Source organism: Vigna radiata, chromosome 3, assembly GCF_000741045.1.
Source record: "Vigna radiata var. radiata cultivar VC1973A chromosome 3, Vradiata_ver6, whole genome shotgun sequence".
NCBI lineage: Eukaryota > Viridiplantae > Streptophyta > Magnoliopsida > Fabales > Fabaceae > Vigna > Vigna radiata.
Window position 1 is genome coordinate 1,922,655 of NC_028353.1, and position 23,367 is coordinate 1,946,021.

The window sequence follows — 23,367 nt, forward strand, 5'->3', positions numbered from 1 at the left end:
TATTTTTGTCTACTATAATCCGATACACATTGTTAAAACTTACCAACTGAAAAACAGGCGTACACGTGTTAACAAACCCCATATATATATATATATATATATATATATATATATATATATATATATATATATATATATATATATAATATACTGTAAATATTATTATTTTTAATTATTTATTCAGTTATTATTGTTGAATAAAGTTTAATTACCTTTTAGTTCTTATATTTATTTATTTTTTATTATTATTAAAAAAAATTAATTCTAATAACTAAGGACTATACAAAAATATTAAAAATAGTATACATATTAAAATGAATGTAAATTGTGTGAATAGAGACAAATATAAACGATTTTAAGTATAAAGGTAATGTTTGTACAACTATAAATTATTGAATAAACAACTATTAATAATATTTGTACAACTATAAAAGCAATGACTAAACTACTATTAATAATATTTATAATATTATATTTTTAAAAAAAATAAATTGTCAATATAATTTAATACTTCTAATAGAAATTTAGTTCATGTTGTTAGTACTTCCCATCTGTTTTGAAAATAAATTAATTTAAGATCACTCGTATAAAATTAATGCTCATTTATTTTTATAAATTTGATCCTATATTTATTTTATTGTTACTTTTTTATTAAAAATTAAAACTGTTTTAATAAATTATATCTATTTAAAAAAATTTGCAATACATATGTAAAATATAAATAAAAACAGATACTCTCGAATTTAAAAAAAAAACATTTAATAATCATTTTAATAATATTAGTGAAAAGACGTATTTACGCTTTTAGTCGATTAAATTATTTAATTTTATAATTTTTAAAATTTTATTATTTTTATGAATAATTAATTAAAAACAAAAATTAATACAATTTAAAATATAGATGTATATATAATTTTGTAAAAAAACTAATATTAAAAAATTATATTGGCGTTATTTTTAAAAAAGAAAAGTTACTTAATTATTTTTAAATAAATAAGCATTGTTTAATTATTTATATTATTAAATAAATAAATTAATTTTATTTACTAAAAGTTTTTCAATTAAAAATGATACTAAATGAAATTACTAAAAAATATGTCTTTATTTATATAATGATTTGTAAGACCTTATTTTCATAATCTCATGTTCACTTTTTCTTTTCTTATTCTTTTTTCTTAAGTTTTCTCTTTACCAAACTCATTAAAAAAAAGTGTCACTAAATTTAAAGTTTTCAACTGAATATAAAGTTTTCAACGAATTTTTTATTAACGCATTTTAAAATTTTAATTATTAACAAATTTTATCGACATATTTATTATAAGAGAAAAAAATTGCCAATAAATCTATTAATATTATATATTTTAATTACCCACAAATTTTTTATTAAAATTTTTCATTAAATGAAATATGTATTATTAATAAAATAATTTGTCAAAAATATCCTTATTTGGTTCACTTTCTTCTTTCTTTCTTTACTTTTTTCTTTCTTTATCTTTTTCTTTTTATTTTTTTTTTTTGTTCTCCATCATCTTTACAATTTATGTTCTTGATCAGATTAAGTTAATGGAATCTTTATTAAAAGAATATGAATCACTTCAACATGATACTCTAGTTAAGCTTTTAATAATAAAATATTAGAGTCTATCTTCAAAAGATGATCCAGTTGAGACCCTCACCACACAGTAGACGAACTCACGATATCTACAACCAAACAAAAAAGAAACTATGACTATATAATAAGAAGACTCAATAAGAAGAAAAAGAAATATGAAGACTCAATTACATAAATCAGAAAGAAATAATATTGCTTCGTTTTTTTTTTCTTTCATTCTCCTTCCTCATTCTTGTTTCCTTTTCTTCCATTTTACGTCTTTTTTTTTTCTAGCTTGAACTTCAACCCTAATGTTAATAATATGGTATCAAAATCATGAGTTTGAATTTATCCTAATAAGATTTTATTGTTTGTTGGACCTATTATATATCATCCATAATAAGAAATTTTTTTATTTGTTGTTTATTGTTCTACTCGCTATTGAATCCTCTATTATTTTAGTTTTATGTTTGAGGTGTATATATAACGACATAAGGGATGTGCTGGAAATCCCAAATACAAAAAAATCAATATTATATAAATGAGTACAAATCTTATCTTATAAACCTTTTTTTAAAATTGAGTTTAGATTTAAAGTTTATTTCTAAACCATATAACCTTACATTATATTTATTTTGTAAACCAAGAATACATATGTATATATATATTTGTTATTTTTTAACTTAGTGTGACCAATTTCAATTGTTAAAAGACTATTTGTTGAGTCATTGCCATGTTAGATTTTTATATTGCTACTACTTTAAATTAAAAATGAAAAATATGATTAAAATGTTAATATATTGAATTGTTAAATAATTTTTTTTTCTTATCATCTCCACATTTAAATGGTATGATCATGAAGGTTGTGTGAAAGGCAGGCCAGCAAGGTAGGCCACATTACTTGAATCAAACTCTAAATGATTTTACATATTTTTTGAAAATTAATTTGAATATAAATTATTAAGTGATTTCTTGAACAAATACATATGCATGTATATACGACTGATTTTGATATTTTGACATTAAAAAATATTTTACATTTCATTTGAAACTATCATTTAATTTATTTATTTATTTTACAAATACAAAAATTTAAAATTTCTCTTTTTTTTGTAGATAAAAAATTATTTTTTAAATGACTATTTCACCTTTAGGTTATAAAAAAGTGGGTTCCAAAAAATAATTTTTCGTACATGACCAGGCTGTGTCCAACCATGGCTGCTGATGGAAAAATGGGTGTAACTTCAATCAGAAACGTTGTATTAATAATTATGCAAAACTGAAACACAACATTAAACACTCCCAAGCTCTAGCTTGTAAAAGATCATTCACGAAGAAGTGATGAAGTCATCATGGTGGAAGGTTAAGATATGTTTTAAGGAGAAACTAAGAAATAAATAGCAGTGAGTTAAATGTGCATTTTACTACTCCAACACGAAAGAGAAAATTCATATTTGAATTCAAAGATAAATTTGTGGCTAAATTGAAACAATATATAGAAAATGACAAGATTGGGAGCTGGATTAGTGAACGGGAGATCCAGTTGATGGTGGCGCAGGGCCTCTAAGCGACTGCAAAACAAGCCCTTCTTCTTCTCTCCACCACTGAGGACGTAACAGTAACGGCCTACTGCAACCTACTCCAGAATCGGGAGAAGCAACGAAAATGGTGATCATGATAAACAGAATTTGCAGAACTCTGAAAAGGCATCTTCTGTCACAAAAACAAGCCATTTTTCGCACCTCGAAGGAGTTCAGTTCTTGGGTAGAACTAAAATGGTAATAATGAGTTTGTGCACCAAAAGATATATAAATGAAGTGTTGCGGTGGAACTTCCATGCAAAACATTTTTCAAATAGATCGTATTCACGTTGTTGTTTGTTTATGACATGGTTTGAAACTTGCTTCTCATGTTGACCGTCAACGGTTTCAGCGACCGGAAACTTCCACCCTTTTGCTTTCCACGCGGAGCCTGTGTTTTTAGAACAATCAACTTGGTCTATACATAAAAATTGGTTAAATATTATATAAATTTTACTATATTACTTCTATTTTCACTTAATTATCTTTATTTTTAATTTTCTAAATTTCATTATACCTGAAACAGTTCTCTAAATTCCAAATTTAAAGGACATATCTTGTCTTGTCTTGCCATTTATGTGCTATTTCATATATATATATACACGAGGTTTGCTAATTTATGTAAGGAAGTTTTTCAGTTGGTACATTTTAGCAAAGTGTACCAATTTTTAAATTACAAAAATGTTCATGTTAAAAAAGAAAACCAACTTTAACTCGAAGGGTATTTTAATAATTTTAAAATTTAATTTAAAATAAAACAAATAAAAGGTAGTTATTAAAAATCCTGATTGGTGTAGGAGAGAAGTTATTAGCTTTTATTATATATTGTTTAAAAGGTAGTTGTTTTTTAAAATAAAAAATAAAATAAAAGTTAGTTGTTTTTTTAATCCTATAAACGTTCTATAAACCCGGATTCTATAAAGTCATGAAAATAAAAATTACAAAAGATATTGCCTATATGTGATCCACCCATTTTTAAAAAACAATGTAACTATAAAAATTATATCTATTTAAAAATATTATAATTAAAAATATTCCTTAAGTAGTGGAAAATAACTACCTTTCTTCTTATTTTTAATTTTAAAAAACAATAACTACCTTTTTTTATTTTTTATTTAAATTAAATTTTAAAATTATTAAAATATCCTTATATTTAAAGTATGTTTTTTTAAATAGGAATATTTTCGTAACCTAAAATTTGATACACTTTACTAAAATATATCAACTGAAAAATCATTTTATACAAATTAACAAACTCATATATATATATATATATATATATATATTTCTGAAGAGATAACGCGGAATCCAATGTAGACTTACATGATTTTTAATTCAAAGTTGTAAAATAATATTTTTATATTTTATATTGGATCATAATATTTTTATAACTTTTTTTAATAATATTTTAACAATAAAATAAATATTATTATTCTATTAATTTATTTAAATTTATATTTAAAAAATATTTAAAACGAATGAATCACAATTTATCAATTACCTTATAAAGTGAAAAAATAAATGTTATCCAAATTTTTATCATAAGTTATCATGTTTGGTGTGTGTTTTCACTGTTAGGCGTCAATTTTCCTTGGTGGCACGAGGGTCACAATGAAAGAATACGGTCAAAGAGTTCATACTAGAACTGTAGCATATTTGTACACAATAAATAAACTTGCATATTACTTATAAATGTTTCACATGATTGTATTTTTGTTCGATAACTCAATAAATTTTCACATACATTTTATTTTTATTATTTTATTTTTTAATCTCTCAGCTGTCGTAAATAATGTTAAAATAAAGATATTTTTCTTTTTCTTTTCCTTTTTTGCGTTGCTCAAAACAGGAACATGACCAGTTGAATTTCTATGCAGCAGTTGAACTTATACATCTTCTTCGTTTCTCTCAGATTAAAATTCTTTTGCTCATAATTGAATGTAAGGAGAAAAGGAAAAAAAAAAGATGTAGAAGACAAAAGTGAGAAAATAAAAATATTCAAAGAAATTTGATCATGTGAAATTTCGAACTAATTAACTTATTGCAACTAAAAAAATTATGTGAGTATAAGGATCTAATGAGATGGTTTGATGTGTGTCCACTAAATTCAGAGGAACATTTGAAGTATATTTCATTACAAAATATAATATTAGTTGCATATTAATATATTTAGAAAATAATTAATAAAATAAATGTTAAAAACAATTTAGTTTGAAAAGATAAATTTTTCAAAATATAAATTTAGTTATATTTTGTTAAGTTGAAATAAAAACTTACTACAAAATTCTAATAGACAAGAAAATATATTTCAAAAATTAAAAAAATATATTAAAACAAATAATCAAAACTTAAATTAACTAACTTTATTTATTGTTTTAATTATTTTTAGTAATATAAAATATATATCAAGAAAATGTTCATTTTATTAATTATTTTAAATTTTATTTTAATTATTCATTTTATTATATCATAGTGCAATATAATTTTAAATATTTAATTACGATTTGTGTTTACGTGATAAACAAATATATAATGTATAAGTGAGTATGATTCATTTTCTTCATTAATCTTTGCATCATATAAAATGTATAACAAAGAAAGTGTAATGAAATACTTTTGTCTGATTTTCTACTAAACTTACAAATCAAAATACAGTGAGTAGACAGATGGTCTAATAAAAAAATTTATTTAAATTTTAAATATGATATTCACTTCCAATAATTCAACAGGTTTTTTAATTGTTGCTGAAATGTTCTGTTTCCCTGTAGCAACAAAAGAGGTATTTTCAGAGCAATCTACCATTAAAGTCAATAATAGAGTAACAGGATTAAGAAAAGGTCGTAATCAAATTTTCTGCATAGATAAAAGATTTTATCTTTTAATTCTATTGAGATATTCCATATTTATTTTGTTTTCATAATTACAAATTAAATGTTCTCTCCACAAAATTATTTTCCCTTACACAGATTTTGTATTATAACTCATAATTAATCTTCTTAAATGTGAAGATGCTAAATAAGTATCATGAATGAACTTTTCTTGAGAAGTGGGAAGAACTTATTACAAGTTATTTCTATGTGAACAAATTTAATTATGCTTTGATATTATTCTTTTTGGTTTAGACTATTTATTTTCAAATTTAATCTTAGGAAAAAGAGTTTAACCAACGCGATTTATGTTCCCATATCTTTCATTTATGTTCGAAGTAGACTTTAGAGATAAAGTAATTAAAATTTTGACTTTCTTTTTACAGATTAAATATTTGAGGTCTGAACTCAACTTTTTTAACAACATCAATAATTATAGCTGTCGTGATCAACATTTTTAATAATATTAATAAAAAGTAAAACCATCTTTTAAAATTTAAATCATTACTTCACATCGCTTTTAATAGTAATATGATAATTAGATGATAATAATGCAAACAATAATAAATTTTGATCAATAATTTGAGAAGTCAAAATAATATATTCAGATTAAATGTAGTTTTAAAGTTTAACTTATATACAAAGTTATTAAAATTCATTTTTCACATGTCTTTAAGATAACATGGGTGATTTTTTCTTCTTCCTGTATCCACATTGTACCATCCTTATATTGCACATTAACAAATATATGAAATAAGTATATCAACCATTATAGCTCTAAATTTAAAAAAAAAAACGTAAAAAACGATAGACATCAAGTTTTATGCAGTTATTTGTTAATTTTTATAATAATCATCTTAATAACCACATATAATTTCTTCTTTACGGAGAATATAATGACTTACATTAACACGATGTATGTATTAAACTCATTGAATGTTATTGTTAAAATAAATAGTACAATGAAATATGGTGAAATTGTTATTATGTTAATATTGTAGCTTCATTTATTGAATCATTTTAATGTAATTTTTCTGGGTTAACCCAAATTTGGGTGCTTGTAATAGCTTATCTAATGCTTGAATTAAGTTATTTTGTGTAACTTAGGTGAGTTATATGAGAATAGCAATTTAAATAAAACTTAGATGATATAAACTAAATATAAAATCAATAATAGCCTTGATGAAGATGTGATAAATACAGACATATACAAGTAAGGTGGATGAAATGATGTGATGAGTGATCCTTATACTATACTATACAAATAGGATGGATGCATGATAATTCATAGAGAAATTGAGCTGAATACAGCACTATTAATATCTATTGGATAATTGAAAGGTGATTTGGAAACTAGCGATCTCCACGTCTTATTTTTTGGGTGATAGATTTGAATGAACATTGTTCCTGCCCTCTTTTGCTGTCTGGACCTTCGAGTTTCTGAAAAATCAACAACACATAAGTGTGTCACTACATACAGCTCCCCCGCTAATACTACAAAACCAAATGACGAATTGTAAGGAGCTTTTCTTGGCACACGACACTCGTATACCCAACGATTGCAACACATGTCATATCTGCAAGGTGTATTCATCATCAGAAACGGTCAATAACACTTTTACATGTAAACAACCTCAGCCATCAACAATCTTTCATCACCCACAAATTTCTATTATCCTATATACCATTCCCATTTCTTCATAATTATCATTTCACAGGCATTCCCTGTCTAGTATATTTTACTCCTCCAACTCCTTCCCCAGCTTTTGAAGAATGCAGACCATACTATAATCACATCACCAACATTACATTATTCAAATCATAAACTTACAATGTTCAAATCATCAATGTACAAAATTTAGAATATTAACATACAATATTCAGATCATTAACATACACTTATATAAGAAAAATATCATAATTAATAATCATGCTAGTACACCCCTGTCATGACCATTCAAACACTTCAACTGTTAAAGGGACAAATGTATCTTTTAACAAATCACAATTATAAAATATTCATACAAAATCACTAGTTATGCATGAATTTATTTAAACCCAAATTTGCATCTGCCCAATCACAGTATTAAACACACACTATTAGTGAAAAAATTGTTTTACACAAACATCTAATAGGAAGGAATTTACCCTACCGCCACATCATCCTATTCTTTAATATCATGACTCAAAAAGGTGAATTCTTATTGGATGTCTATGTAAAAAGTTTTAAAGTAAATTATACTTATAAAATAACACAAATAAGGAATCAGCGCCATTAAACTAGACCCAATTATTGAATCAGTGGAGGAATTAGTCTCTAGTAAGTCACAAGTTGAACCAGACACAAGCAGAGACCCACATTCTGATTTAAAAGACAATAAGGCAACTATCTAAACATATTTTTTAGCATGTTCGAAATGCAAAAAACAGCCTGAATGTACAATTATAGATAACAAGTGCAACTAAAAAGTTATAGTACAGTGTACAATTGTACCCAAGTAGTTGGATTTGGGCTCTTCGTCAAATCAAATAAATCTGAAACTTGACTTTTCCTAAGGGTCATTAAATTATTTTGCTTGCAGATATCTTAAGATCATGCGATGTGTGAGCATTATAATAGGGCAAAAAAGGCCTCTAAGAGTATAACCTACCAGAGACAAGCCTTAAATCAAAAAAATGCCACTAGGTTCTAACTAGTAAAGACAAACCAAAATGGCAACAAGAAATGACATAAGGCCAAATCTACAACCAGGAAAACCAACACTCAGTTAAGTCCAAGCCACGCAAACGAGGAAACCCAACAAAGAATATGTGTACAACAAAACACACAAATCAGAATCAGGAGAAGCAAAAAACCAAAAAATTCAGCCTAGTAGAAGTCCCACATCCCAAAAAGTCTGAATCAAAGTTGTATCATCACTTGTCTCAATAACAGTACATTGCCTAGCAGTTGCCTAGCAGATGCCTAGCAGAAGTAACATGGCAACATAGTCTAGTCAAGCACAGAGATATGATATTTTGAAAGGAAAAAGTGATATCTGGTTTAAGTACACTGAACGGAATGGTTAAAGTCTAGGTGCGTAAGTTTTAGAGGGCTGAAAATGGTATATTTTGTTGTGACCAACCCAGAAAATGCTTTTCGTTGAAAATAGAGGATACCAAGAAATGAAGATTCGGTAAGCTATTACATTACAAGTAAAAACATGATTCATCTCCAATTCCAGAAAATTGTGTCCTCACCAGGGAACAGAATCACCGAATATGACACATCATGTAAACGTACGATTCTACAACCTGGAGGGTAATTTTGACGACCAGACACCAAACAAGGGCCTCATAACAATTTCTCAAAGGAAAATCAACAAGTACCGTATTATTGACAGATCAAGCTTAACAATAAAGAGAAAAGACTCCAATTCCAAGCACAAAGAACAAACTTGTCCGGAAAAAAGTAAAATCATTAGTCTTAAATAAAACTTGAAATATGAATAAGTAACTAGTTTAACTCACAAGCCAAGATGATTACGCCCCTCGTCAAACCTTTTTTGTCTTAGAAAAAAAGTTTATTCCAACGCCATCATAAAAGGTACAGCCTAAACAGTTAACATACTTGTTCCAATTCCACTGAGCAAAACCAAAATGCAAAATAGCAGAAAGAATGATCAGCCAATAGTATCTCAACCAGCCTTTCTTTACACCAGACCAACATCCAACAATAGTAACAAACAGAACAATCTATTCACAAACATTCCATCACTGATCCCGAAAGTTAAAAAAAAAAAAAAACATGCATAATCCCATTTCCCAACACCACATCACTACCAAGTCAGTTCACATTCAATGAAACACGAAACCAAAAACAACCAAAACCACGGAATTCAAATGTAATCCATGAGTACAAGCTGAAAAGTACCTCAAAATCTCGTTCCCATCAAGCATGAAAAGCGTGGGACATCCATCATCATCCACCACCACAATCTTCCCAATCCTCACTCTCTCCCCATCCCCCCACACATCCCCAACCTCCCGCCACGCTCCACCCTCAACAGCCATCACCACTGCATCCCTGTAATACTCATCCACCGGAAAAACCCCGGATATGGTCCGCGACGCGCCGTACCCTCCCACCACCCAGAACTCCCTCCCCTCCCCGCCAACAAATCCCACACACCCGGCCCGAAACCCGGGCAGCGGATCCATCGCCACCCACCGGTCCCTCCCCACCTCGTACCGCTCAACCGACCGAATCCTAGTCCCAGCAGCCCCAAACATCGTATGCCGCGACCCCCCGCCGGCGACAAGAATACGCCCCTGGACAACGGCGCAGGCGAAACTGCCCCGCGGGGTGAGCATGGGGGCGCGTGGCTCCCAGGAGAAGTCGTGGAAGTTGAAGCGGAAGGTGGCCGAGGAGGGCGAGGGACGATCGATTGGGAAGGAGCGCGTGTCGAAGAGGGAGCCCCCGAGGACGTAAAGGTGGGGCCCAAGAGGCACCGCGGCGAAGTTGCAGAGGCCGTACACGTGGGGGTTGCAGGGCATGGGAGGGAGAGGGCACCAGGCGAGCGCGTTTGGGTCGAAGAGGAACGGCGACGCGATCGATGGGTCCTGCGGGAAGATGCAGAGAAGATGGTTTCTCTTATTCAAAGAGTTTAGGAACGATCTCGAAGACAAAAGCAGTTTCCATGATTTGCAAGTGCTTTTCAGTCTGGCGTGGTGCGAGTATGGCACCTTGGAGAGGATCCACGCCGCGACGTCGTTTGGGAGACCCGGGATTACGGTGGCGCCACCATCACAGACGGAATTCATCGGGATTCGATCTTTGGGTGTGTGTCAACGCTCCGTTGCTGCGTTTGCATTGCCGTGCTAGTTTCTCTGTTTCTACTATTTCCTCACTTGCCTATGTTGAGGGGCAAAAAGATAATACACTTTTTTTTTCTTTCTTTCTTTTTGAGCAAGGACACAACACTCTCTCTCTCTCTCTCTGGGACTCCTAATCTAAGGATGACTTTCCCAAAATTTAATCCATAACTATTTATTATGTGTAAATATATTAATTATGTTTACAATAATAAATTACACGTGTATCAAATTTCTTATTAGACTTATAGTTATGGGTACATTAATACATTTTTTAATTAATTAATTTATTGTAATATTTTATTTCATATTTTATCTATGTATTTAATTAAATCATTGTGATTTTGTTCAGTAGTACGTGTTAGATTGTCTGAGAGAATCAAGGTAATAAAAAATCAGTTTTATTGTGTTTGTTTTTTAGTAGTAGTAGTGATTCGTTAATAAGTTTCTGTTTTCATAAGTTATTATGGATATTTCAAATTTATTTATGTTCCAAGTCCTATTGTTCACAATTGACAACTTTCTTATTATCTCTTCCAATGTGACAATTGTTAAATTATATTAATTTAATATTTGGTTGATATAATTTAAAGAATAATTATGACGTAAAAATTACAATGTAATAATTATTATAATATAAATATATTAAATTTATAAATTTAGGGTTATTAAAATTAATTTTTCTCTTCTAACTTTAAAACTTTAAAAGAGTATTTTAGTATTTTAATAAAATTTGTAAAATATTATAAATAAGGATAGATTTTACTTTTATTAATACGTTATGTTTAAGAAAAAAATATAAACAAAACAAGTTTCGTTCTATAAAATAGGAAAGAAATAATGATATGAAAGAAGAAGACTTCTTATTATAATTTCTATGTCATCAAGAAATTATCTAAAAAAAATTAAGATGAGAGAAAATAATTGATTGAGAAAACTTTACACAAGATAAGTTTTTTTCTTCATAATTATATATATATATATATATATATATATATATATATATATATATATATATGGGTTTGCTAACTTGCGTACGCCGGTTTTTCAGTTGGTAAATTTTAGTAATGTGTACCGAGTTTCAGTAGACAAAAATACCCTTATATATCATCAATTCTAAGTTTTAAGGTTAAGGGTATTTTAATAATTTTCATTCTCAAAATTAAAAAAATAAAAAAAGAAACCTCCAAGTCCTTACCCACCTCTCTCATTCCTCTCAACCTTTTCTCTTTCATCTCTTTCACTTCAACCTTTACTCTGTCATTCCTACTCTAGTCCCAATTGAAGAAAATCAGAAACATTTGCCTTATTTTAATAATTTTCATTCTCAAAACTAAAAAAAGAAACCTCAAACCCTTACTCACCTCCTTCATTCCTCTCAACCATTTCTCCTTCATCTCTCTCACTCAAACATTTGCTCTGTCATCTCTGCACTAGCCCCAACTAAAAAACACTCATTATAAAACGATTTAATTTTGTAAAGAGTTGAGTCATTGACATATTCACCTTCCGACAAAAAGTTCATTAAAAATATCTTTAATTTCATTATCTTCACTATATATATTAGAGCAGACGGGTACAACTTGCACCAAGACTTATGAGCATCTTTCATTTACATGCTGAGACTACTATGTAACATTGCTTTGTGGCCATTTAATTTTTTTTTGGTAGAAATTCGTTAACTTGTTTTCATTTACTAAAGAAAAAACAAATCAAAATACAATAATAAAATTTTCAACAATAAAATCAAACAATAAAAATTCTAAATCTTGAAATTTTATTTAAAATTATATAAAGAAAAAATTAGGTGCTTTAATTTTTTTATTTATGTAAGTATTTTTTTTTCTCTAACCATTTTATTTAATAATGAGTGTTTTTTTAGTTGGGGCTGGTGCAGAGGTGACAGAGAAAATGTTTGAGTGAGAGAGATGAAGGAAAAAGGATTGAGAGGGATGAAGGAAGTGAATAAGGGTTTGGGAATTCTTTTTTTAGTTTTGAGAATGAAAATTATTAAAATAAGGCAAGTGTTTTTGATTTTTTTTCAATTGGAACTAGAGTAGGGATGACAGAGAAAATGCTGGAGTGAAAGAGATGAAAGAGAAAGGTTGAGAGGAATGAGAGAAGTGGATAAGGGATTGGGGGTTTCTTTTTTTATTTTTTTAATTTTGAGAATGAATATTATTAAAATACCCTTAACCTTAAAACTTAGAATTCATGGTATTTTTGTCTACTGAAATCCGGTACACATTACTAAAATGTACCAACTGAAGAACAGGCGTACGCAAGTTAGCAAACCTCATATATATATATATATATATATATATATATATATATATATATATATATATATGAGAATTGTAAGAATCATGAAATTCAAGATATCTTCTATCTTTTCATTCAATTGAAATTATAAAAATTGCTTTTGTAAGTGATATCAGAACTACATTTGTGAATTTTTATGATTCTTCATTAATGATATTTTTTTTAATTATAGAAACTTTAATTTTGTAATTATAAAATTTAAGGATGTTTAGATTTCTAATGCTTACGATAAAGATTAATTTTTATTTTGTTACATTATGCTATTAATTTGCATTTGACATTGATTGAAACAGCAAAAACCCCTTTTTTGCATCATAGTCTTGAATTGGGATAAACAGTTTACTTATTGAATTATAATTTGAAAGACAATTTTACTGTTACAGTATGAAACGGCAATGGGAAAACATTGTCATTGTTATGGTAATTTAATTGCTTGAATTATTGTCTTTGAATTGCATATTTTATTTTTTTATTTCTTTTTTTAAGAATGTAATTGCAAACTAAAGGGGTTTGAAAAGTTAGAGACCCTGGCTCTGAAAAGTCACAAACCTTCTTTAAGTGAATTAAAATTATTTAAACTCTCTTAATGGTAAAATTTGCAAGCCAATGTTTTGGACTGAAAATTTTTGCATCGTGATTACAAACTGTTATATGAATTTAATAGCAATTAAAATGTACTTATTTATTTATTTGAAATAAAGGATGATAAATTATGAATAATTGATTTATGTTAATTAAAGTTCATTATTATAAGGTATTTATGGATTATTAAAAGGTGAATAATTTCTTATAATTAATGACATTAAAGTGAGATATTTCACATGTTCAATAAATATATTTATATATCACACATGTAGATTTAAGTATGATTCTAGATTGTATGATAAACATCATCCAAAAGATGAACTTAAATGAATGATTTATATGATCAAGTGTCATTCCAATGTGAACTTAAATACATAACTAGTGTAGTTATTTTGTTTGAATCCATTAATTTTACAAAGCATTAATGTATGAGCTTTTATATTGTTTCCAACTTCCATAAATTTATTAGGTTTGAGAAATAATGTGGTCAAGTTTAATGGGCTAAATTATGTTGATTGGTCAGAACAAATTTAGTTCTAACTGGGTGTGTTAGTGATGACGTCCTCCATGGACGATTGGAGGTTGATCCTTGCTCGTTGGAGTTGCATAAAGATGAGAAGAGTGGATGGTAGCGAAATAAACGAGTGCACATAAGGTGTTCGATGAAATGCACGGTGAATGATTGATGTGATTTGGTGCAGTTTGAAGCCCAGAAAGGAATATCTAGGGAAGGTGGCTAGAGGAGACTTAAAAGCTCTCTCTGGTCGTGACTATGAAGAAGATTGAAGGCCTGGAGTATTCTCAACAAGGGTTCAATACCAATATCATCAAAGTACCAATTACAAGTGATGGGTGCTGAATTTATAATCATCCCAACACCTGGATTTGATCTCCTAAGCTATCAGTTGTGATATGTGGATCATATTCAACGTGTCTAAAGTGTGACTCATGTGTTGGATTTACAGGAGCATAAGAAACACATGATTTGTCAAAGGGACATCTTCCGTGGGTGTTGGGCACATTAGAGCTTCCACTGGGTGTAGTCGAATTAGCTTTGGCATTCCTTGCTAACTCCCTCCATGGGCTGGAACATACTCTGCTGCCTTCATGGGCTTGGCTAATTTGTATCCATTAGCTAATAATTGAGAAATAGCCCCTTCTAGCTCCTTTTGAAGCTTTCTTGTCATTCTTCTAGTAATTAGGCCTTGATTAATTGATGGGCTTGAGCCCAAATCATCAATTAGACTTGGATATGGCTATTATTATGGATGAAATGCTCGTAGCCATTACAAAGATTAGTACAAGTGATAAGAAGTCTCTTTACGAGGCTTGACATGGGTCTAATAGGTTGTCTCTAAACTTGATGTGTATGTCCATGGCAAAGAATGTAAAGTTTTTTATGCCTAAAACGGAAAACGCAAAGAAATTCATGAAAATGATCAAGGAGTACTCACAATCAGACATAACTGACAAATTTATTGTGAGAACTCTTATGACTGAACAGATACCAAAAAGTTTGACTGGTCATAGCCCATTCATGATCATGTAAATGGAATGACTAATATAGCAGCAAGGTTGAATTCAATGGGAATGAAGATGAATGAGTCTTTTCTAGTATAGTTTATCATGAACTTTCTTCCTCCTGAATTTTGTTAGTTCTAGGTGAACTATAACACTCTAAAGGTAGTTAGGAAAATGAAAAATATATGAGTACTTCTTAATAATAATTATAGGGTTCGTTAAATTGTACTTTGGTAGCAGTTAAATAAGTGTGTTTTAAGACTAGAAATTAGTTAATTTTGCTTTGGTAATAATTATATCTATTTTATGTGATGAAGAACATGACTAAATACTTATAAATAGTTCATCTTTTACTCAAAAGTTTTTTTCAACAAATCCTAATACTAAAATGTGTTTATATAAAAAGACTTATTGTGGACATCAACAAATAATAATGTAATAAATTGACAAAATTTCAATTTATGAATATTTATTGTGTTAAAAGTGTTAATTTCCTACTTGGTCGTGTTTATAAGAGCAACACCAAATAACACATATTCGCTATGATCCATGCTTTTGAACTATAGTTGTTACTTCAATATTGCATTTGATGGTAGTGTTGGAAAATGTATTTACTGTAACTTCTACATATTTAACTTGCACAATCCACGATTTTTGGACCAAACATTGTACTTCTTTTAGTAATACCAAAGATTTAAAATATTGGACGCGAGCATATAAAATTAAGATTGTCCATATTTCATGTGTTTATGAATTATGTACTAGATACAAACCTCACAACAACATTACATCACTTGAATTTATATGTTAAATACTTAAATTAACATACAATATTTCAAAATATAGAATAGTCATCCAACATGATTTGTTCCTATTCTAGCATTTTTTATATTTGAATAACTGACAATAGGACATTAATTGGAAAACATGATCACCAATCAAGCTTCACAGATTTTTTTAAACAAAAAATTAAAAGAAAATAAATGTTTTTAGTCCATTTTCCAATTATTCAACTAATATAGTGTGCACCAGAAACATTTCTTTTTTCCAATAATATTGTGTGCACTTGTTTTTGTTTCTCACTCGTTTTATTAGTTATATATCTATTTCGTATATACTCTTGAAAGTTGTAACCTATAATTAAAGGATTACTATAATCTGTTTTTCACATTTTATTATTCAATACACTTTTCCATTACTGATTCGGGATAGCTGGGATTTTACAAGAAAAGAAAGGTTATCAATATTGATAGATAAGAGTTCTGAAACGTCAAGGTTATTTAATATGTATATCAATGATCTATATTGACTTAATGCTCAGTTAATATAATCTATGATACTGTTATTTAAAAGTTATATAAATAAAGATTGATTCAATATTAAACTGTATTATATAGGTTAAGGTGATTAGAAATGATTGATGATACTTAGAATGTCAATATAATTTAAATGTCTAATTTCATAATGTCTTTCATAACTTTATTTAAATTATATTATCTTAAACTTTGATTGACTTTTATAGTTGAACAAACTTGTTCTTTTAATTTTATAATATCTTATACTGTTTAATCTTCATAAACGAAGAAATTAAAAAATGTATAGAATTAAAATGATATATATGAATTAAAATAGGCAATTTTCAACAATAAAGAAAAAAATATTTGAAACTATATGTATACTTAATCCTAATATTTTATGTTATGGCTAGTAATCGAGGGAAGGATCTTTGCCCCATTGTTTGAAGTATGTATTGTTAAATCAACTTTCATGTGAGTGTGATTAGAAATATAGTGATTTGACACTTTAATTAAGTAATCAAATAAATGTAAGTTGAGAAAGTAAGGGTGTTCATATTAAATTAATATGATTACTATATATCCTGTTTTATACATTATTAATTTTGGGTTAACTATGGGTCAACTATAAACAAAACTATACACATATTAGTCATTATCTTTATATGTGATGATTACTATTTTTTTTACTATTCAACAATTTTATTTTCACAGTTTTGTAGGTAAAGTTAAGGGTAATATATTTTTTTTCTTCAATATTTTGAAAGATATTTCAAAAATAAAATCGTAAAGAAATTTCAAAGGTCTTAGCCCTATAGACCAAATCTCTCTCCAAAGCTTCTATGCGGTGACCTACGAATAAAATAAAAAAGACTCTTAATTAAATATTTAACCTAGAAATTAATGTTTGTAAAGCAAACGCACCCTCTTAATTTGCCATTATCATGTGTTTGTTAAAACCAATTTTAATTGATGATCTATTTGTGATACATATCTTTGACAAAATGTGGCTTTAGTATATCATAGAATAACTCCATTTCATTTTGTATTACTAATATGTGTTTGACACATACTTTATTGATACTTCCCATCTAACTATCTAATCTATAAAAACGTAATATATTTTTTATGACATTAATTTATATTTTTTTAAAAGTGTAATACATTTGATTTTGAATTTGTATTCATATAATAGTAATTATATGTTTATTATGTTTTTAAAAATTGTAATTTTTTAATATAGATGAATTTTATTATTTTTAAAATAATCGTATGTGGGCATAGCCATTGGTAGTAACCAGAAAAAGATTCTTGAATAGTCATTTCCCCCTTTTATTAGGAATTAAAAAATTTGTTAAGAGATGAAGGGGAAAGAATAAAGTAGTAAAGTAGGTAGATGGTGTAGGATCATTGAGTAGTATATGTTTTTTAGAAGTCAAATTCTGGTGAAAGGCACTAGATAGAGTGTAATATAGTATAAGCATTATTTGCGAGAGCTTTCCAGGTTAAGGCAAAAGGGAATACCAGTTTCACACAGCTTCTCCATTATACTTAGCAGAGAAATATCCAAATACAGTACCTGCAGACGGTGCCAGATGAAGTACGCCTGCTGAGAGAGATCGTCACTTTCTGCCTCAGAGTATATATGAACCTCAGCTTCAACATCAACATATTTATGGATCACTCTACTCACCACCTTTGAAGTCCTAACAAGTAAGAACTAGCTAGATCCATATAACAAAGTCCATTTTTTTAATACTATGTTTCATTTTTCTTTCTTTCTACAGGTGATATTTTTGACAGAACAATTACAAAGAATTCCATGGAAGGAAACTATCTGACCAGAAACACGGATAAAGGGGATAGGTTTGGCTTTGAGGAGCATTCATGGGGAAGTTCATGGCCTGCTAGAAATTATGCTTGTAGCTTTTGCAAGAGAGAGTTCAAGTCTGCTCAAGCCTTGGGTGGCCACATGAATGTTCACAGAAGGGATAGGGCAAGGTTGAGATCTTCCTTACCCTCATCATCATGGGTTTCTGAGTGTCCTAAACCTAACCCTAGCATTATGCCAAACCCCACTCATCTTTCACCCTCCTCTCCATCCTCCTCTCTATCTAACACTAACCTTTTCAATTGTGCTCATTGTTCTCCACTTTATAGCCCTTCTTTGACTGTGTCGTTTTCACTGACCCCGCCAGTTTCTCTCAATGGAGACAAGAAACCAACACTCGCATCTTCCCAGTTTCTTACTCTTTCGGTTCCTCAGGAAAGTGAGGAAATTAAGATTTGTAAGAACAAAGAGATTGGTTTGGGAGTTGAAAAAGTACAGGGTTGTGCAATAGGAGAGGAATGCAAGGTTTGTAAGAGTAGTGAGCATAGCATCAAGCTGGAGTTGGGAATAGGGTTTCTTAAACAACCAGAGAAGTTAGATTTGGAACTACGATTGGGACACTGATTGCTAGCTATGTAGCTCGATGCAATTTTTCAAATATTGGCAGATCTGCTAGTTTGTAACTTCGAATTTGTTTAACTTCCTGCACTAGTTATATTTTTAACCCATATAAGCTGCTTTTTTTCTTCTATTGTGCATCTCAAGGATATTATATTTCTTAATTGAGATCTTCTAATTTGGGTTGCAATGGTTTTATTTTGTTTGTTTTCTTTTGTGGGGGAGCGGAGAACAGGAGTGTTTCTTTCTAATTTGTACCCATTTGAGTGATCGATCCAAGGTTGGGAAAAAATCAGTTGATACAAGCCAAGTGATAAAAATTGAAGGCCACAAGTGCATATTAGAAAGAAGATCAAACATGGAGAGATTCTTAATTTTCACACTGTTGTATATGTCTCAAGTGGAAGACATTGCTCTTTTAAAAAAAAAAATCTTCACCTTGATCGTCTGATCTGACAGTCAATGAGTAGGGTTTGTTTAGTTTGACTGAATATAACTATTTAGTATGAATTCCTACGAACTATAATTATATTTCCTCAGTCTCTCAAGATAGATGACGAACACGTGATCATTCAGATAGATATTATTTAAATTATACATTCATTCTTTTAGATACACGCACCTATAGTCTCGATGTATCTTTAGGGTGGTTTCTGTCGAGTTCTTTCTTGGAAACACCTAATATAACCATGGTCAAACAGCATTCAATAACATCATGTTTTTATTATAGCGTTCGCAATAATATTGATATAAAATAAACAAAGAAAGTAACTGAACATCTTAGTTAGACATACATACATATATATGTAATGCAGTTCTTCAACCGCACCTTTTTTTCTTGGACACCGTAGCGAATGATTTGTTTAAAAGCAGTCAATAATCTTGTCTTAAAATATAATTTTTAATAGGGTATATTTTAGTGTATAGTTGTGTCTAGATATACGAACATATATATAACTAATTACTTTCCTATGCTCTGACCTTTACGAGTAAAAGGAGAAAAAGAGCTTATATAAAGAAAGATGTGGTATAAAAAAAAGATTAGTCTTTAATATGATAAGCAGGTATTTAATGGTGTGGGTGGTTTTGAAAGCGTTGTGAATGGTATGCGATGATTGAGAAGAGAAAAAAATAGAAAGTAGAAAGATGTATGAGATTACGTAAGCGTAATAATAGAGGAGTAGAATGAAAAGGGAGAAGCAGAAAATATGTCAGGAGACTGAGGAGGGACATTCAACCTGTTATGAAATTGATGTCCTTTTCAGATAAACTGTCAAACTGAAGGTGGGAGATAGAGCGCAGAGAGATGAATTTTGGAGCATAATGTTGTGTAGGTTTGGTAACTCAATTGGTGTAATTTATTCAAAGTGGTAGATTTGGTGTGTGTGTGTGTTTTCCAACATGAGATATGTTGCATGTTCCCTATGTGATGTGTGGCTTAGAAACCATGATGAGGTTTCCCTAAAAACAAACGCAGAGTTTTTGTCAGTAGCATCCGAAAAAGGGAATGGTATGCTTTCTCTTTCTCTGTATATATGTTGGGGTGTGAAAATGAGTAGGAAAGAGTGATTATGGTTGTTTGGGGAAGTTTGAAAAAAGAAAAGGAATGAAGGAGGGGTGGGTTTGAAGAAATGATCCAAGTGTACGTAGTGCAATGCAATGATGTCACATAAGTATGAATGAGGAATAATGAAAGTGGACATTTGGGTGTACAATTGGAGCTGCCAAAAGTGCAGTTCTAGTGAAAGATGAGGAATGGGTTAAAGTAAGCTAGTCGGCGCACGTCACTTTCTTCTTTCATTCATTCATTCACCTCATTTACTTTTCCTCTCCCTTTGCCATCAACCTCTTTCCAAACCTTTCTTTTCTCCGAGCTACAATAATTCTCAATGTCAAAGGTAATTCTAAGGATAATACGGTGACTATATAACATCACAGGAATGGCTACATCTGATGTCTCATACTAATCAGCACCTAAGCCTCTAAATAGACATAACATATTTGCTTAAGTGTGCTCTTTCATTTTGTTATAGTGAGCTCTTTCAAACTCCTTACTACTCAAAGCTTTCAAATGTTTCCATCAAGAACTACTTCTTCCATTTCAAGAATCATAGTCCATATTTTTCATAGTCTATCACAGTTATTATAATTTATCACAGCGAAATTTATTTTTTATTAGTTCCATCTATTATTAGAATATTATCAAATCATTGTTAGGATAGATTTTTAATAACAAACTTTTAATAATGACTCTGATATTTTTTAGAAGTGAATTTTAAACATAATTCAATCTACAAAATCAATTTTAAAAGTAAAATCTGCATTCACTTATATAATATGAATTGATTTTGTCTCTAATTGAAGTGAAACTTCCAATATAATTCTTAATAAAATATTTTAAAATTAATCAAAATACACATATTATGAAATTGAGTGCGACTCTCTCTTGTTGTTAACTCTCAATTTATAACCTTTGTCACAAATAATAAGGAAATAAATTGTATATGGTGATATCAGTTTAAAATATAACGAGAGGCTCTAAAATTAAATGAACAAGAACAAATGCTTTTGTTAATTAGGAGATTCTGCATACTAATTTAGCCTTCTAAGCTTTGTTAGTTGTCGCTAGAGAAAACAAAAACAAAAACTAAATACACACAGTAAACATCCATTATAAACATTATTATCTCATCTTCCTCTAATGTTATTCCCAACATCATTTTTTAAAAGAACTCATGTTTTACTAGTTACATATTTAAAACGTGTGCGTGAAATACTTGTCGATGAGTTTCAATCTGTTTAATTTCTTTTTTTCATTTTACTATTTAGTTAACTGAAAGAAATTAAATTGATTCAATCTAAAAGAATTTGAATTGATTAAAGTTAAAAATTATTAATAACTACTTAAAATAACAACTATTTTTTCTTTTAATGTTGGCCATTATATACCTTTTCTCCTCTCAATAAGAAAGTGTTTTTATTTGATATACATTTTTGACGAGTCTGTGTGAAAGCACGATAACAAGGTTACATTTTAAATTAATCTAAACCTATTAACTTTATGAAGAGTTTAATACATAACATCTTGGAGCAAACAAAATAGCATTATAATTTTATAAGCCGTACTAATTAAAGCATGGGTGATATGTAGATTATTAAAAGTATATTAAGTTGTGCGATTTACATTAATTAAATTGAGTGGATTCGACAGCATTCATGATTAATGAAACTTCATCACTTGTCATTGGTAAAGAAGAGACACGAAAACAAGTCTGTTAGATAGTATTTGTTTGCTTGAATGACATTAAAATGTAGATTATTAAGGTCAAAAGTACAGTACAAATACACGTATATATAATAAAGAACAAAATAGAGAAGTTTATCGTCGCAATTCTTAATTAATGAATTAATCATACATTACAAAACAAGTAACAGGGAGAAGCAAAGTAAACTGTATTGACAAACATCCAAGAAGAAAATGTTAATACGACGGGGCAATTTGGTAGAAAAACCCACCACACCAAAATTTGGTAGGAAAATACTAAAATATTTGATAAATTTCATGACAACGTTACCCAACAAAATACAGGACATTTCCACAAACATAGATATGAAGAAATTTAAAAAAAAAATGAAAGAGAACTTTTTTTTTATATGCAGTAATTTGGAGGTTTTTGGAGTTTATGACAGAGAGTGATTATTGTTGAAGACGAAGTTAGGACATCTTCATGACAGGAACCATACCTGGGGATTATAAGTTTATACTTGGGTCTGCAAAAAGTAGTATGTGATATGCGTTTAGATAAATGTTTGAACATAACCATTACGTTTAATAATGCGTGAACCTAATCATTTAGGTACAAAATTATCTTTGATTTCAAAATCCATAATTGTTATTTTATTTTGAACAAATATTTTATTGATTATGCGTAAATTACGCTTTTTTATTATTATTGTTGGAACACTATACATTATGTTTGTTAATTCAAAATAACAAAATTAAAAAAATAAGTCATCCTTATGTAGTTGACCTGCAAGCCAGCGAACCAGATGTTATAAAAGGTGAGTTAGAAAATTTTTTATGAAAACTTATACATTATCTAGATACATTTATGTAAATTAATAATATCTTATTTTTTTAATTGGATATGAGAAAGAAGATGTATATATCTATCTCAATCTTGTCCCAATACCCGTACCGATCTTCTTTTCTATCTCAATTCTCTTCTCTTTTAATTATTTGGTTTGTTCTTATCACTCACAAAATTCACTTAGACATATTTTATTCTTTGTGTAGTTATGT

The 23,367-nt window shown here is 29.1% G+C and overlaps 2 protein-coding genes across 3 annotated transcripts; one reads left to right on the top strand and one right to left on the bottom strand.

Moving 5' to 3' along the window:
* Nucleotides 1–7,189: 7,189 nt before the first annotated feature.
* LOC106756706 (F-box/kelch-repeat protein OR23) lies at nt 7,190–11,033 on the bottom strand. 2 transcript variants are annotated; one of them, XM_014639242.2, is made up of 2 exons: nt 9,952–11,033; nt 7,190–7,478 (listed from the first exon to the last, which is right to left on the bottom strand). In XM_014639242.2, exons 1-2 carry the CDS (start codon nt 10,839–10,841, stop codon nt 7,409–7,411), a joined length of 960 nt encoding a protein of 319 aa, XP_014494728.1. In that variant the 5' UTR covers nt 10,842–11,033; the 3' UTR covers nt 7,190–7,408. The 2 variants fall into 2 exon arrangements, with proteins under 2 accessions (XP_014494728.1, XP_014494727.1); XM_014639241.2 differs by having other exon boundaries at nt 7,191–7,615.
* A 7,033-nt stretch (nt 11,034–18,066) lies between these two features.
* LOC106756872 (transcriptional regulator SUPERMAN-like) lies at nt 18,067–19,148 on the top strand. Its single transcript, XM_014639473.2, has 2 exons — nt 18,067–18,328; nt 18,403–19,148. Exon 2 carries the CDS (start codon nt 18,438–18,440, stop codon nt 19,068–19,070), a length of 633 nt encoding a protein of 210 aa, XP_014494959.1. The 5' UTR covers nt 18,067–18,328; nt 18,403–18,437; the 3' UTR covers nt 19,071–19,148.
* The last annotated feature ends 4,219 nt before the right edge of the window (nt 19,149–23,367 follow it).

Bases quoted from the DNA above. Each gene is read 5' to 3' on its own strand.
- LOC106756872 (XM_014639473.2), top strand. From the start codon at position 18,438: ATGGAAGGAAACTATCTGACCAGAAACACGGATAAAGGGGATAGGTTT.
- LOC106756706 (XM_014639241.2), bottom strand. From the start codon at position 10,841: ATGAATTCCGTCTGTGATGGTGGCGCCACCGTAATCCCGGGTCTCCCA. The intron at 7,616-9,951 runs GTACTTTTCAGC...TACACCTTGCAG, and splicing joins GATGGGAACGAGATTTTGAG to ATATGACATGTGTTGCAATC.